Genomic DNA, 16,616 nt, shown 5'->3' on the forward strand with positions numbered 1-16,616 from the left:
ATATCTCCGATATAGCATTTTTAGGACTTTGCCAAAGTCCATGGTCCATGACAATTCCAATTGTTAGCTCTGCTGGGAAAAAGTTCCATTTAAATTTGGTTTTCATGCCATTAATTTCCCTCGGCAATCCTGCTTGAGTTCTGCAGAGTGACACAGTGTTGAAGGATGATGCCCTTGAGGGAGTGCTCACTGCACCTAGAGCAAGTTCACTGCTTGACCAGGGATCATAGTTCCAAACTTGATAATAGCCAAGACATTATGTCCATATCCTCTGCCCAAAACTGGTAGATTAACAATTATATATCCGTTCACAGGATATATAATGCAATTTAGTTCGACAAATATACATATCAATTATCTTTTATAAGGCCCTGTGCTATCTACTAGGGATATTCATACATTTCTATACTTCCATATATTATTTGCATTAGTTTATATGACTCATTAAATATCTTTAACATGAAATTCCTTATCCCCTAGTATCTCTGATATAGCATTTTTAGGACTTTGCCAGAATCTGTGGTCCATGACAATTCCAATCAATGTTATCCATCGTTTCTTGCCTCATTTCTCCTATAGGGATTGTATTTATATTTTATTGGCAAGTGAGACTCTCCCAGTGACTTCCCTCCTCCTTATTTAAATAGAAGTTTCCTTTTGACCCATATTGAATACCTAATGGATCCCATCTTGGCTTTTGTTTAAATTATTTTATTTTTGTTTTTTCTATCCTTCCATACATGTCCAGTAATTTAATTGTTGGATACGTATCCATTCAGCACCTATCCTAGGATCTGAGGAGCATTAAAAGAAGTAGAGGACACAGTCTTTGTTCCTCATATAGGAGTTCACACTTTAACTGCGGGGTATGGCTTGGGAAGGCCCTGGAAGGCAGGGGCCATCTTGTGACTCTCCATACAGCTATTGCCATGGCAGGTCTTGTGGAATTTAGAGTAAGAAATGAGAGAGACAAAGAGGAAGAAGAAAGAGGATAACTGGGAGTGAGTGACTGATGGTGACAACCTGCCATGTTCTCTTCTGTAGGATCTACCCAGACCCGGCACATTCCTGAAGACACCCCCACTGGCGGCTTCCACCTTCAGAGTGTGTCCAAGCTGCTCCTCATTATCAGCTGTGTGTAAGGGACTCCCAGGCTCCCCTTGCTCTCTCTTGCCCAAGCATCTCACTTTAGCCTTTCCAGGCGCATGAAGCCCCCTGGCTCCTGCCTTCTCTCCCCGATCTTTATTTTCCCCCTTCTCTTTCTCTCTTTAGCTCAGTCTGTCTCTGCTGTCGTTACCCCCTGCATTCTTTCTTCTCTTTGCCTATTTTCTTAGTCTACAGAGTAAATGAAAGTTGATTTATTTACTAGAAGAGATTTAACTATAAGGTGGTTAGAAGTACTCTTTAGATAAAGGTGGCATTTTATCTTTGTGTTTCTGTATTAGTTTTTTTCTTACCCTTTGTCTCTAACTTTTGGTTTTTCTTTCCTGATTCTACGTGGCTGTTTCTCTTTTCAAATCTGTGTCTGCCATTTTCTCTCCATGACTCTCTTTTTTATAAATAAATTTTGTAGCTTTTCACATCACCTACATCTCCTACAATATCCCTAGAGAAAGCTATCACAGCAAATAATAAGAGGGAAAATACAGTTTAGCAAAAACTAACCAATGCATCAAAAAAATCTGATGTTATATGAAGCCTACATCCTTAGCCCTGGATACAAAGAAGCTGGGGTGAAGTCCTTCTCAAACTTCTTCTTTGGACCAACATTAATCATTATAATTTGGCAACATTGTTTTGATTTTTGTTTTAATCATTGCATATATTATTTTGATGGCTTTTTTTAAACCCCCCTTTGCATCATATCTTAGAAGTTTGCCAGTGTCTTTTTGTATTCATAGCTTTTTAAAGCAGAATAATAGATGATCATGAGTGCCACAATTTATTTAGCCTTTACTCAGTTGAACATCTGTTTTATTTCAGTTTTTTTGCTTCTACAGCCTGTGCTGCTCTCAATGTTTTGGTGCATATTGGGACATTTCTTTTTGTCACTGGTCTTCTCTCTCCTGAAATTTTATTATTATGACATGATTTTCAGTATATGCTCAGGCCCAGGGAGGGAGAATGTTTCCCCACAGTTGCCTAGCAGGCACCAGCTAATCTGCTTCAACTTTTATGTCATGGTGTCAAAAACAGCACCTCTTTACCTTGTTCTTCTAATTCCTACAGGATAATTTAATAATGAGACAATTCATTAGTTTTGCAAATATTTCTTTGTAAGGAAGTTTTCTATACTTGTGAGCTCTGAGTGATACAGGAGCCACCCTCAATGACATTTTCTTCTTTATTTTCTTCCTTTCCCTCCCTCCCTCCCTCCCTCCCTCCCTCCCTCCCTCCCTCCCTCCCTTCCTTCCTTCCTTCCTTCCTTCCTTCCTTCCTTCCTTCCTTCCTTCCTTCCTTCCTTCCTTCCTTCCTTCCTTCCTTCCTTCCTTCCTTCCTTCCTTCCTTCCTTCCTTCCTTCCTTCCTTCCTTCCTTCCTTCCTTCCTTCCTTCCTCCTGTCCTCCTTCCTTCCTCCTGTCCTCCCTCCTTCCCTAGGAAGGCACTTATTTCCTTCTTTTTTGGAGGGGGGGGAATTGCCTGGGAACACCCAGGCAGACATAGAGCCTGAACCCTAATCCTCTTGACTTTGACGGCAGCGTTTTCTGTCTCTCTGTATCTTTCTTTCCCTAGCTCCCTCCCTTCCTCTCTGTCTTTCTCTGTGTGTCTCTTTTTCTTTCTCCTCCTTCCCCTAGCCATGCTGCCCCTCCTCACTAGCATTTTCCCAGGAGGCATTATGAACTAGGCCTATATTTAGTGCTTTTCTGGATCCCTGATTGGTGCTCTCACTTCTTCCCCTCACCCATCCTACTTTATTACAGCATTTACATTAGCACATTATGGTTTTTAAGTGTTTTCCTCACCACAGCCTGAAGAGGATATACAAATATCCGTTTAGCTGATGAGGAGCCTGAGGCTAGGAGAGTTAAAGGTGCTTGTCTAGAGTTTACATGGCCAGGAATGGTGGAGGCAGGATCTGAACCTGACTCTTGGTCCAAGGGCATGCTTCTGCCTTTCCCACACTTAGTCAGATCCCTAGAGCAGCAGTGCAGAGAAGAGGATGAGCCTAGAGGCTCTTAGAAATTTGGCCAGGTGCAGGGAATAGGATCTTCTTCTTGCCTCTCCCTCTCTTTTCCTCTTGCCTCCTCCTCTGCAGATTTCCCCTTCTGTATGCCAGTCCTTTTCTAACCTCTACCTCCTCCTTCTTTTCTCTCCCCTGCACCCATTAGGATCTGTTTCAGGTACTGTCTCTATGGTTTACCTCCTTTACTCCCTCAGATCTTTCCTTCCTTTCCCCCTCTTTTTTTTGGGAATCCTAATTTGACTTTATGACTATCTGTCCTTGGTGCTCTTCTGTACCTTTCTTTGCTCTCCATCCTCACACCATTCTCTCTGTGACTGTATCATTACTCTGGCCCCTCAAATCAGCTGTGTCTGCTAATCTCTGTCTTTTTCTCTTTCTCTTTCTCTTTCTTTCTGTCACCATGTATTTATCTTTCCCCCTCTCTCTCTTTCTCACTCTTCCTCTTCTGCTGTCTTCTCCATTCATAGTGTACTCTCCTCCTTTTTTCCCTCTTTCCTTCCCTCTCTTCTCTCTTTCTTCCTTCTTTCTCCTTCTGTCTTTGCTTTTCTTCTTTCTTCTTCCTCGCTCCTTTTTTCCTTCTTTCTCACTCTCTCTCTTTCTTCCTGTTCTCTCTCCTCTCTCTTCCTTCTTTCTCCCTCTGCCTCTTCCTTTTTTCTTCTCTTTCCCTTCTTACTTCTCTCTCCCTCCCTCTTTCTTTCTCCTTTTCTGCCTCTATCATCCTCATTCTCTTCTTTCCCCTTTCCCTTTCTTTCCCACACTTTTCTTTTTTGCTCTCTTCTCACCTCTTCTCCCTTCCTTCTGCCTTCACTTCTTCCCTCCTCCCCCCTGCCCCCCCCCTTCCTTTTTTTTTCACTCTTAAGTTTCTGGGGGAAATAGTGATAGTTTGGGCCAAGGCCATGTCAGAGTTTTCTTGGTCAAGGAAGATGTTTGTTTCCGTGCTTGGGCTTTGTCCACCAACCAACCTGCTTCTCTGTTGTTTTTTCTTTTATTCCCCATGCTTCCTTCCCTAGCCTGGTGCTGCTGGTGATTCTCAACATGATGCTATTCTACAAACTCTGGATGCTGGAATATACTACCCAGACCCTCACTGCATGGCAGGGCCTGAGACTCCAGGACAGGTAACCTGAGCTCTGTCTCCAGCCTCTTCACAAATGACCCTCCCTTTCCTTCCCCCAGACCACAACAGAACACTTCTTCCCAGTCGGGAATGGCTCCTTTCTCATTTCCCTTCTGGCTACTTTGTGTGTGTGTGTGGGGGGGGGGGGGTGTCAGGGAAGGGAGGCAACACAAGGGAATGAGTGGAGAGTATAGCACTATGATGTGACTCTCTATCCTCTAGGGGTCTGGGAGCACAGGACAGTCCTCTGAGCATAACTCCAGCTGCCGGGGTGACCCTTCTTGTGCCCCACAGGTTACCCCAGTCCCAGACAGAATGGGCCCAGCTCTTAGAATCTCAACAAAAGTATCATGACACAGAACTCCAAAAATGGAGGGAGATCATCAAATCCTCTGTGATGCTTCTAGACCAGGTAAACATCTTCACCCTCACCCATAAGAAATCTTGTCTATGAGCTCTTCCCTTTCCCCCTCCCCCAGGGTAATTATTAGTCAGTCTTCTTGAATAGCCATTGATGAAGCATTAGAAGCATGAAGTTCACTCCAGTGTTCCTTACTCTTTAGAGCAGGACACAAGAGCAAGTTTCCAAGCAGGAGAGATTGACAGTATGGAGATTAAAATAAATTTATTGATAAATAAATAATAATAATAAATAAAAAGTAGATAAATAACAAAAGAGACTTAAACAGAGTTCTGAGCCAAGGACACTTTATGAAAGGGTCTTTCTCAGATCTTTCTCAAAATCTGAGATGCCCCCTCCTTCCAGGGACTTGTTTTTATAGGGCTAGATATCTCAAGGATGACTATACCAAATACAGAATAATTCCATCAATTGACACAAGACACATAGGCTAAAATAAGCAAAATAATATGCCAGCAGGGTCACAAGTTGGGTATAGCAAGATATATCTCCACTAACTCAGTGGTCACAGAATGGACATGCTTCCCCTTAGGTTAGCCAGGAGGAGATGGTACAAGTTATCACAGATTGGATGAACATGGGGCATCTCCCTCACATCAAAGACATTCTTTGCAGCATGATGCCCTTTTCTTGTCCAAAATCTAGCTATTTAAGGAAGTAACTGACCAGTTTTAGGACAACAGCTACACAACTTCCACCTCACCCTTCCTTATATGTTAAAGTCTTGGATAGGATGGATATGACCATGGATTCTTGAAGCCTCTGGCAGAAAACCGGCCAGTCTGGACACACAGACCTAGAGGGGGTATGAGTATCTGTCATGCAGAGGGTGACCTGCACTAGGACAAGTATGTACTAACAGATGCATTTTCAGATCTACAAAGAAAGGTTTCCTTGAATGATTTCACTGGTATGGGGGTTGCCCCCAGTGTGGAAGCTCTCTCTTCTATTAGAGATCAATAGCTCTGTGAATCATCGTAGCCCCAGAAAATTGCATAGATCACTGAGAGATCATTACGCCTTCAGTGAGATAGCCGGTGTTTGTTTGTCAGCCCTGCTCTTAGAGTTTCCAGATTTCAAGGCTGATTAGTTAGATTGGCAGGAGACATCGTCTTTGATATGCAGAAAAGATTTAAAGATAATCAGATAGGACCTGTGGCACAGCACCATAATAATTTTTTAATATGGACTATGATAGCAATGGGAAGAATAGACGGAGCTTTTAAATGAATTTGTTGGTGAGTTCATCACCAGCAGCAGAGTGGGACACTCTTAGGATGTGAAGGGTTGTTTGGTTGGCAGCTTAACATAGTGGATAGAGTGCCAAATACAGAATCTGAATGACCTGGGTTCAACACTCTGATGCTGACTTACTTATTAGCTATCTGACAAACTGAGCCTCGGTTCTCCTCACCTGTTTATAGATAAATATAGCATATCCCTCATGTACTTATTGTAAGGTTCAAGAAGATAATTCATATAAAGTGCTCTGCAAATTTAAAAGTTGATTGTTATTATTGCTATTGCAAAGCCAGGGAATAGAATGGATAGAGCTTTGAATTGGAGTCAGGAAGATCTGAGTGTAAATCCAGATTTGAGCATTTATTAGCTATATGACCCCACTGGGCAAGTCACTTAATCTGTCTCTGCCTCAGTTTCCTCAACTATAAAATGGGGATGATAATAGCACCTACTTAACAGGTTATTTTGAGTGCAGAATGAAATAATATTTGTAAAGCACTTTATAAACCTTAAAGATTTGCAAATAAAAATAAATATTAGCTCTCATTATTATAGCTATTTTTATTATTACCACTACTACTACTACTACCACCATCATTACTACTATCACTACTGGGGTCCCGCTTGCTCCCTTGGCCATATTTAGGTCTTAACACCAGCTAATCTTTTTTTTTTTTTTGGATTTTTTTTTTCACAGTATATATGCATGAGTAATTTTTTAAAAATAATATTATCCCTTGTATTCATTTTTCCAAATTATCCCTCCCTCCCTCCATTCCCTCCCCCCAATGACAGGCAATCCCATACATTTTACATGTAACACCAGCTAATCTTAAAGTGACCACTGAGGGTACATTTCTGTTTTTGTTCAATTGTTTGACTCTCTTATATGGGGTTTTCTTAGCAAATGTACGGGAGTGCTTTGCCATTTCCTTTTCTGGCTCACTTTATAGATGAGGAAACTGAGGCAAGGAGGATTAAGTGACTTGCTTAAGGTCCCTTAGCTAGTAAGTATCTGAGACCAGAGTTGAATTCAGGAAGATGAGTTTTTCTGACTCCAGACTTGGCACTTTATCCACTGGGTCACCTAGTTGCCCATTTTACCCACATGTAAAATATCATATTTCATTCTATTGCCATACTAAAGGGATATGTTAACAAACCAAAGTGTGAAGACCATTCACAGGCCACAAGGGTGATGAATCTGGAAGGAATTAAGGATGTGGAGCCTAGAAGAGGCAGGGGAAAGACACACTCGTTTTCAGCAGCTATTTCTAGAGCTGTTACATGAACAAACATTATCTGATGCTGCAGGAGGCAGAATTAGGACCACTGAGTTTTTGGCTCAGTATAAAGAACAACCTTAATAATAGTTCCCGTCACTGGATATTTTCAGGCAGAGCCCCATGGAAGGATTTCCTCTTCTGAGTGGGAGATTAGAAATACACTGATCTTGGAGTCCTCATGTGTATGTTTGAATACTGCCTCTGTCAGTGGCTATGGGACCCACTTTCCTCACCTGTAAATTGAGGGGTTGGAGTAGATGGCTCCCAAAGCCCTCTCTTCTTCCAGATGCAAATCTCAGTTCTACAAGTCATTACCTATGTCCTTCCTATTTTAAATGGTGGAGGGGAAAGGAGGATTTGGACTCAGCCATCTCAAAAGGTCCCCTTGAGCCCTAGATCTATAATCTCATTATTTCATAACTGGAAAACCTTTTCATTCTAAAATCCAGGTTCCCATCTTTGTGGGATACTCTCTAGAGATATAATGCTGAAGTGAGGTTGGAACAGTAGAATAGCCATGAAACACAGCTTCTCAGGGATCAAGGTAGGGAGGATTAGGGAGGGCCTTCCCCACACTGCTCATTCTCTTGAGAAGGTCTTGCTTTGTCAGGAACCTGGCTTCCCAGAGCCCTTAACTCCGTTCAGTGACTTGGATGAATATTTGGTGATCCTTGTTGAGGAAGCCGACTCAGTGCATGTACCCCTTGGGTGGGCTTGGCTCCCCTTGTCTTACAGATGAAGGACTCGCTCATCAACCTTCAGAATGGCATCAGAACCCGGGACTACTCATCTGAAAAAGAGGAGAAGAGGAACCATTATCACTGACAAGGCAGGAATAGGGGTGACTCCAGAGGCCTGTGCAATACATGTACATAGACCATATAAATATATATATATAAATATATATATATATATACAGAATATAAATATATATTATATACAGATTTTAAAAAGAGATAATGCCTATGTACCAGGGAGAAGGAGCGGGACTGCCTCCTGCACTGGCCGGAAAAGCAATTTCTTTCGGTTGGAGGGCAGGGGGCAGTTTCCAGCACCAACCTTCCCCATCCTTCTCTATCCCCCCAGTCCTTCCATCCCTACCCTTCCCTTGCTGGCCATCCCTTGGCTGTTTGAAGGGAAGTGAAGTTGAGCCAAAGTCATGCTTGGGCAGGCCCTGGGGTCTTGGATAGGAGTCTCAAAGGGGCATTGCTATGGTGCTTCATTCCCTGCCCTCCATTTTTTTTGAAAATTGGAAAAAAAAGGGGCCCCTCCTTCACCACCACCCCAGTTTATCCTGGATGCCCAGACATGGGGGGCAGGGATTCAGGCCTCCAACTGACAGAGGAGGCTCCACCTATATCCCACTGTAAGGGCCATCAAGGAAAAGTGGACCCTTCATCCAGACGGACAGGACTTGTTAGATAAGCCAAAAGGCAGTATTTGTGGGATTTTTGGTGGGGTGGGAGGGTATGGGAGTGGGCAGAGTGGGAAGGCTTGGAGACTGGAGTCCCTGGGAATTTTTTTTGTCACTGCTGCCTCCCCTGATCTTCATTGGGACCTTCCAGTTCAAAATACACATGGGCTGGGGGAGCACAGGTCTCTCATTTTCTACTCTCTCTATCTCTGATGTTCACTCAGGTTGGGTCTGTGTAAAATTAAGTTGCTTTTTAGTGCCTGAAATTCTGCTGTCCTTTCCTCCTGCTCTCCCCAAAAAGAACATTGTTTCTTAGGATGTATAAAACTTAATGATTTTGCTAAGAACTTATTTTTATCAGTTTTAGGGCCAGAAGGGTGAATAGTTCTAATTCAAATCACTTTGAGCCAATGCTGTAAAATACCCAGTGGGGGCAAGAGTAGGGAGGGGAGGGCTTGAGAGAATGAATGACAAGGTCATGTATAGGAATCAACAGGGCACAAAGGGCACAAAAAGCACAGAAAGGCATTTCTGTGTAGGAGTGAGCCCAAGCTTGCACTTCTTGCCCTCAGATAGTTGCCAGTGTTATTTATTTAGGTGCCCCCTCCTCCTCCTGCAGTGTAGACCCATGTTCAGTGTCCTTTGGGTTGGATTCATTTCTGAGGAAAAAGGAGGAGAACAACAAGTTAGAGATGAGGACCAAGGGAGCATCTCCTTCTTTGATAGTAATTGAACTAGTGCTTTGGTTTCTGAATAGAAAGAGAGTTGGTAAAGGAAAGCTCCCTGTGGCCTTTTGGTCTTGGAGGTATCATAGAGTAAGGGGATGAAGCTGGATTGGGGTGTTGAGTCATTGCTGCATTTTTCTTAAGAATTGAGCTATTATAGTCAGGCATGTGGAGCAGAGGAATGGACAGTAACCACGCCTGGTCTGATTTGGTAAGCTGCTTAGCTTGGAATTCTATTTAAAGCTCTCTATCCCTTAACCCCACTGTTTCTCCTTCTAAAGCTATGTGAGACCAGCCTGAGACAGACAGAATCCAAAGAGGAATATTGAACTGGAATGGGCAAGGGAGCAGCAGCAAGGCAGTGAAGAGGGTCCTTTAGCTGACATAAACCTCCTCCTGGGCCCTTGGAAGCAGAAATCAAGGAAAATTCAAGAATAGATATTTATCATGCAAAAAATAGTTTGTTTTTTTTTTTCCCTGATCTCCTATATTGATATTTAGCAAATACTGGACGTCTGTTTTTCCTAGTGGCCAGGGAGAGAGGGAAGCCTAGAAGTGGGAGCTTTTGGACCTCTATAACTACAGTATCCCAGGAAATTCAACAGGACAGAGAATTAACACAAAATGTGAATGTCTTATAGAGGTGACCCTTTTCTGGGATAGGGACAGGGTCCAACTTAGCATGGGAGTGAGAAAGCTAATATACTGGGTGATATATTCCCAGAAAGAGCTTGAGTTCCCTATCCCTGCTTCACCCTCAGAGAACAGCCTGAGACTTGGAGTTTTAGGAAATAAAAGTGACTGGAATCACTTAGGAGAATGCCTATTTGCATTAACACTGCCAGTCCCCCCTTTAGTTGCTGTCAACTGAAGTCTTTTTTTTTTTTTTTTTTTTTTTACCAGCTCAATTAGATGGCCAGTAACTGAGTAGAAAAGCCTAGGCAGGGAACTCATGCATTCACACTAAAGGAGGGAGGCAGTTAAATGGCCTGAAATTATTAAAATCCAATGGCTACAAGCCAAGATTGCTCACAGGAGTTTTGGGGGAGCAAGGATTGTAAATTATCTTATTTATTTTATTTATCATTATTTATTTCATTGAGAGCTGCCTCCCCTTGGCTGTTGTGAGATCTTTCCTAATGGCTTCAGAAAGATTCCTTGGGAGGAGGACGAAGATTCATCCTCCCTGTTTAAGCAAAGGGAAGCCGGTCACATACTGGAATCTGCTCTTGCCCCACTCCTGAGCAGTGCTAGGCTGTACATGTAGCATCTTGAGAAAGATTCTTGGGCTGTGCTGAGGAGATAAAGAGCTGCAGGAAATACCCAGAGCCCTTCTGGTGTGGAGAAGCTGGGAGAAAATGTGTGGCTTTTGCAGAGAGATTTTGATTTCTTTGGGCCTCAGCTTCTGTATTGGCAAAGTGAGGGTATTGGATTAGACATTCTTTAAAGTTGTTCCTAGGATAGGATTCTGTGGTTCTGGGGCTGGGAGAAAAGACACCAACTTGGATACCTCCCTTCCCTTCTGCAGAAAGCTCAGGGACTTCAAGAACTTCTTTTATGCAAAAGCCTTTGAAGCAGAAAGAACCTCAAGCCTTGCAGAAAAGACAGTCTGCCTCCCTGAAGGCTGCTCAGCCTGGGCTACACAGAGAAAGGCAAAGAAATAGCATGGTACTTACTGCCGGCTTGCCATTGTGGCCACAGTAGCCTTGGCTGGTAGCTGTCTGCAAAGGGGCATTCACAACCACCACCTGCCTTATTTCTTTTGATCAGAGATCCATTTCCAAACAGGGAAGAACCTTGATTCTGTGGGTTTCCTTTGGGGTCCTTTGGCAGGGCCATTCTGGGACTCCCTTCACGCTGAGGCTTTTGTAGGTTGTAGATGGAGGAGGAGGAGCAGGGGCCACCAGCTATAACCAGTTTAAAGCAATTCAGTAGAATCACTCAGTGATTAGCAAAGTGTGGTTTTTTTCAGGCAGAACAGCCACTTGTTGAAGCTTGGAAACTGCCTCCCGATCTCATCAGGAGCGGGCCAGGCCAAGCAGAGTTTGAGGAGAATAAGGTAGCTGAGCCAGGTGGTTTCAGGAGCCTTGACAGACCCTGCTGGTTTGGGGCTTGGGGGTCTTCCCGAGTTGCAGAGCAGTGTCAGGGTAAGGTCTTTGTCCTAATCGGTAGGAGCTGGGTGGGTTGTGAGTCCAGAGAGCTGTCTAATAGCTCAGTATTCACCCTGGGACACAGGTTGTCCCTCTGAGGTCCCTCCTGAACTCAGTTTTTTCTTTATTTGAGAACGTTTACAGCGTTTCCCGGGAGTTAGGAGAGGGCACTGGCTGACGGGTTCAGTGAAGTCCTCCCTCCCTGGAGGAAGCTTTGGGATCAGTCCTCCTCTTTGGGAATCTCCATCCCATCTCTGCCATTAATTACTTCATCTCTCCCCCAAAACACACACACACACACACACACACACACACATCCATCTAAGGGTTTGTTTAACTGTGAAGTGCTCAGAGAAACCACCAGAGAACAGAGAACTTCAGGACATTCTCCCTAAGAAAGTGGGGCCAAGAGGAAGGAGCCTGAGCAGAGCTCTGAGCCAGGAACGGGCCACTGTTCTTTTCTTAGACGTGCCTCTAGTTCTTTCCGCAGCAGCTCCGGAGGGGTCTAGGAAAGGGGCTAGAGGAGGAATATCGGTGACTCTTTCCGTGCCATATCATGCTGCTTACCCGGACGTGCACGGCAGCCAAAGCTAGTCCCTCCCTTACCGTAATCCTTGGAGGGACAGCACCCTCTTTTCTGGGTGTCTGGGATAAGGACTTCTCACCCCCCTCCCATTACAGGACCTCTTGATTCCTCTAACGCCATTGCTCCTCCCAGTGTCTCTAGGCTAGGAGACAATCACCCTTCCTCCATTGTTCCCCACCCTCTTTGGGCAGGCTGGCCCCGCTCCCCTTCCTCTCTGTGTTTCCTTCCAGAAGATGTGTTTTGGTTCTGAGGGGAACACTTTTCTGGAAGGCCCCTTTTTCACCACCCTGCTTTCCTAGTGGAAAGCAGGAATTTTGCACATGGCGTAGAGAGCTCTCCTCCCCGCTCCTCTCTGCCCAGCCTCGTTACCTCGCTCCTCCTGCCCTGTCCGTGGCGTCTGTGACAGGACCAGGCCGGAGCTACCCCTTCCCCCTCCCCAGCCCGTGTTCCATGTGACAAGCACAGCTCAGGGGTCTTGGGCATTGTTTTCCGTTGCAACTCGTGGTCCCCTCCAGGCCTGGGAACATGGACCACAGTCGCGGCTGCTAGTAAGAAGCACCCCTCCCGACGAGGGGAGCTGATGCAGGACGATCTCCCCATCGTGAAAGCTTCAAGAACATTTTCTCGCCTCCCTTTCCCCTTGCCTTGGGCCCCTTGCTCTTCTCAATACAATGTGGCACTTTGCAGAATCAATATGGAGGCCTCTGCGCAAGGTGGGAAGACTGGGTAGCGGCTGGGACCCCATCCTGGACTCAGTTTCCAGTTGCCTTGAGCACATAGGGAAAGCAGCATTTTGCCAAGCGGTCCCGCGTGGATCCCAGGTCTCCCTTGCCCCTTATTCTATGGGCCGGCCCGGAATCTGCATGGATCATCTTCCCCAACCCAGGTGCTTTTGTTTTCCACTCACCCTGGGCCTGGAGCTGAAGAGGGGGCCCCTGGGTCACCCCTGGAGGGGTGTGGGGTGGGGCGTCTGGGAAGGGGGAAGAGCGCCGGTTCTCGGGCAGTCGGGTTGTCCGGCTGCCTTTTGATGGGTACTATAACTGTACTTTTGCCTGGCGCTGCGCGCAAGGAATAAAACCGGAAACTTACTGCTAGAACCTAGAAACATACAAGGCTACTTAGCCAAATCTTAATGTAAAGTAGCTAGAGCCATGGAAGTATGGTATGAATTAAAGGGAAAAAGTATTGAACAAACTAAGACAAAATGACTCGTGTGTTTATTGATTGCTTCTTTGGCTGCGGAGCCCCAGCGGTTCTGTACTCCCAGGCACGACCACACCGGTGACTTTATTTTCTTTCACACTCACACACTCCCTTCTGGCACTTTGGAGCACCCCCCCTCCCCTGTCAGAGCTTTCCAGGCCTCAGGGCGGGTGAGTTTGAGGCGTGGGTAGGATTAGGGGGTTCTCTGCCCTCAGACTCTGTCTTCCCCAAACTGGAAAGGAGGAGATGATGGGAGGAGCAAGAAGCAGCTGAGTTTGGCAATCTCATTGGCTCCTTAGCCACCCTTGAAGATGTTATTCATCCTTTCACTCCTATTTCTCCAAGGTGTCTGACAGGGGAGATGAACCGTGTCCCACTGTGAACTGCAGAAAGGTTTGAATTTGGCAAAACGGCCTGAGAAGAACCACTTCTGTCTCATGCCCTTATCTCATGATTATGAGACCCATGTCTCATAACTTACCCTGGAAGATCCGGCCTATGCCTGAGCTCAATCTATCCATAAACTGATTGAAGGGAGGAAATCTGGCAAAATCATTGTAAACTAAAAGATTGATTAGTGTATATATATATATACATATATATATATATATACACATACATATATATATATGTATATATGTGTATATATATATTGACAGAGTTCTTGTGCCCTGCTCAGAATTCTGAGCAATGGGAAGGGGGTATCCTTGATAAATGCAAGAAAGGGGGAAATAGCTGAGGGTAACTCGGAATAATTGCACAGAGGAGATCCAAGCCAGAGTAAGCCGTTTTTTTAAAGAGACTCCTTTATTGGATTGAACAGGGAGAGGTCTTAAAAACAATATATACACTGAAGGTGGTGTCAGGTTGTAAAGCTGGGGTGGTGGGGGGCAACATTGCTAGACAGAAGTCAGAAACAGGTCAGCTGTGAGAACAAACAGCAAGATAAGGAAGACTAAAATGGAAAAATCCCATTTTCTTCAGACTACAGAGGTCTGTGAGTGGTTGACGTCATCCTACAAATAACGAACACATTCTCCTCTGCCCTCCCACCCCTTACCTGCTGCATATACCAGGTGAGAGCCCCAAGGATCATCACCACTGACAGTCAGCTGGCTCATAGACCCATAAGCCTTTGTCACTGAACAAGTTCAGCTCTCAGAGACTGGCTTAGGAAACATTTATTCTGTATCTTACTGCAGGTTCAGTGAAATGGAGAAAATTCTCCTCCTACCTTGGGATAGGAAATGGTGAGGGATTCGCAGCCTCCAGACATTCGCTAAAACATCTGGTTATTAGAGCGTGTTTAGAAAAAAGACAAACAGCCCAAAATGCTTCCTGATGGCAGGAACCCTTGAATTATGTAACTATCTCCAAAGACAGCACTAACATGCTGTATGAGGAAGGAGAGAAAGGGGCCATGTAGAGAGTAAATACTCCACTAGAAGCTGCTCGTCTCTGATTTCAGCTTCCAGAAAACCTAGCATGCCATGTACCTTACAAAAGGCAAGTTCACTGACTCTTAAAAAGACATTTCCTTTTTGAACTAATGCTCTGGTTTTGTTGGAAGGGTAGAAAGCTCAGAGAGGAGGGGGATTAATATCTTTTCTCTTAACCACTCCCACCTTCACAGTAAAAATTTCAAACAGCATCTGGAGGCTACAGACACATCATTTCTTCTCTATATTGCTAGGCAGTCCCAAATGCAGAAAGAGACCAAAAACATAGACAGGATAAATAGCTTGCAGATTAATGCCCCTAAATGGATTAAAAACTGGCAGAATGAGGGGAGAGACATGGCAAAATGACCTAGAGTTTCAGTTAGAAGTTACTTCTACTAGGGGTTTGGGTTGGGTCATGGTGCAACCAGAACCACAGCCTCAGGGTTTCAAATTGAATAGTTAGGTTCTTGACAAAGTAGGCGATGGGGTCCACTTCCCAGGCAAACTAATCTTGGGTGGCAGGACAAGCACATGGGAAACAGGTTAACACACTGGAGACAGGATGCTGAAGGTGATGAATAAGCTAGCCCTTGAGAACTTTCTTGAGCCCTTTAAAAATCAGCCCCATAACAACAGGTATAACTTATGGGGTAGCAAAATTGGCCCTAGGACTTATTGGGGCAGGAGGCAGAAGTAGGCAAGTAGATGGGGCAAGGGCTGGACTTGGTTGGTGCTTCTTCTCGGCTCTAATTGATTCACATAAAAGATAAGAGGCCACATAGATGAAGTTTATCAGAGATTCCCTAAAAGGTCAGCATGACTATGGAAAGGATGCTGGATTTAGAGAAATTGAATTGCAGGCTTGGGAGGGTCCCAGAGGCCATCCAGTTAAGCACATACTTTGTTAAAAATCTTTCTTGCAGTTTTCCCATCCAGGTTCTCATGATGATTTCTGATAACACGTGACTCACTAATGATAGTTGACTTTTATATAACATTTGAAGGTTTGCAAAACGATGTGGATGATTGTTGTTGATCCTCATAACAACCCTGTGAGGTAGGTGCTTTTATGATCATCTCCATTTTACAAATGAGGAAACTGAGGCTGAGAAAAATTAAGTGGCCACACAGAAAATGTCACAGGCAGGATTTGTATGCAAATCTTGATTCCCAAGTCCAGAATTTAATCCACTGAACTTCCAAGCTTCATACACCACAATATATGTTATCTGTTTTTGGATAGCTCTTACTGCCAGGAATCTTTCTCTTCTGAAAACTCCCCTTTGGGGCCAAAAATAAGACAGTTTTTGTGCACTTCCCATCCCAAGCCTTTTGCTTTACAGTTAACCATCCTCAGTTCCTCAATTTCCAATCCTGGCTGCCTTTTGTTAGATGCTCTCCCACTTTTATCAGTGCCCACCTTAAAATGTGACACCCGCAACTGAACACATTATTCAAGGCATGGTCTAATCATAGCAGAACTGTCTCCTCCCATATTCTAGACATTGTATGTTTAGAGGGAACCCAAGATTGCATTAACTCTTGACCTGGAGATCATTTCTGTCTGTGTTACTTATTACCAATGTGACCTTAGGAGAAGTCAGTAGACCTCAGACTCTTCAGAAAAATGAGAGGGGTAGATGCTTTCTTAGGCCCATTCCGTCCTAAATCCTGTAATCCTATGAAAAAATGTAGGAGATAAAATGGGGAGGACATGGAGGACCTGAGGAGAAAAGGATTTTCAAAACAGAACTTGAGTGGGGAGGTCCAAGGAGAATAGTGTGGTTAAGTGGGGGAATGGATGGAGAAGAAGCCAAGGATCTCAAAGGTGAAGCAAAAGAGGCCATG

General features: G+C 44.5%; 1 protein-coding gene across 15 annotated transcripts in view; it reads left to right on the forward strand.

Moving 5' to 3' along the window:
• GRAMD1B (GRAM domain containing 1B) overlaps window positions 1-13,328 on the forward strand; it is a 314,117-nt gene extending 300,789 nt beyond the window's left edge. For 13 of the 15 annotated variants that reach the window (XM_074302711.1, XM_074302718.1, XM_074302710.1 and 10 more), the window contains 4 exons: window positions 1,045-1,138; window positions 4,193-4,300; window positions 4,522-4,711; window positions 7,984-13,328. In XM_074302711.1, coding sequence (XP_074158812.1) covers window positions 1,045-1,138; window positions 4,193-4,300; window positions 4,522-4,711; window positions 7,984-8,073 — 482 coding nt within the window. In that variant the 3' untranslated portion in view covers window positions 8,074-13,328. The remainder of the gene's footprint in view (window positions 1-1,044; window positions 1,139-4,192; window positions 4,301-4,521; window positions 4,712-7,983) is intronic. The other 2 variants (XM_074302714.1, XM_074302716.1) reach the window with 1 other exon arrangement.
• Window positions 13,329-16,616: the final 3,288 nt, after the last annotated feature.

Source organism: Sminthopsis crassicaudata, chromosome 3 (genome assembly GCF_048593235.1).
Source record: "Sminthopsis crassicaudata isolate SCR6 chromosome 3, ASM4859323v1, whole genome shotgun sequence".
Classification (NCBI taxonomy): Eukaryota; Metazoa; Chordata; class Mammalia; order Dasyuromorphia; family Dasyuridae; genus Sminthopsis; species Sminthopsis crassicaudata.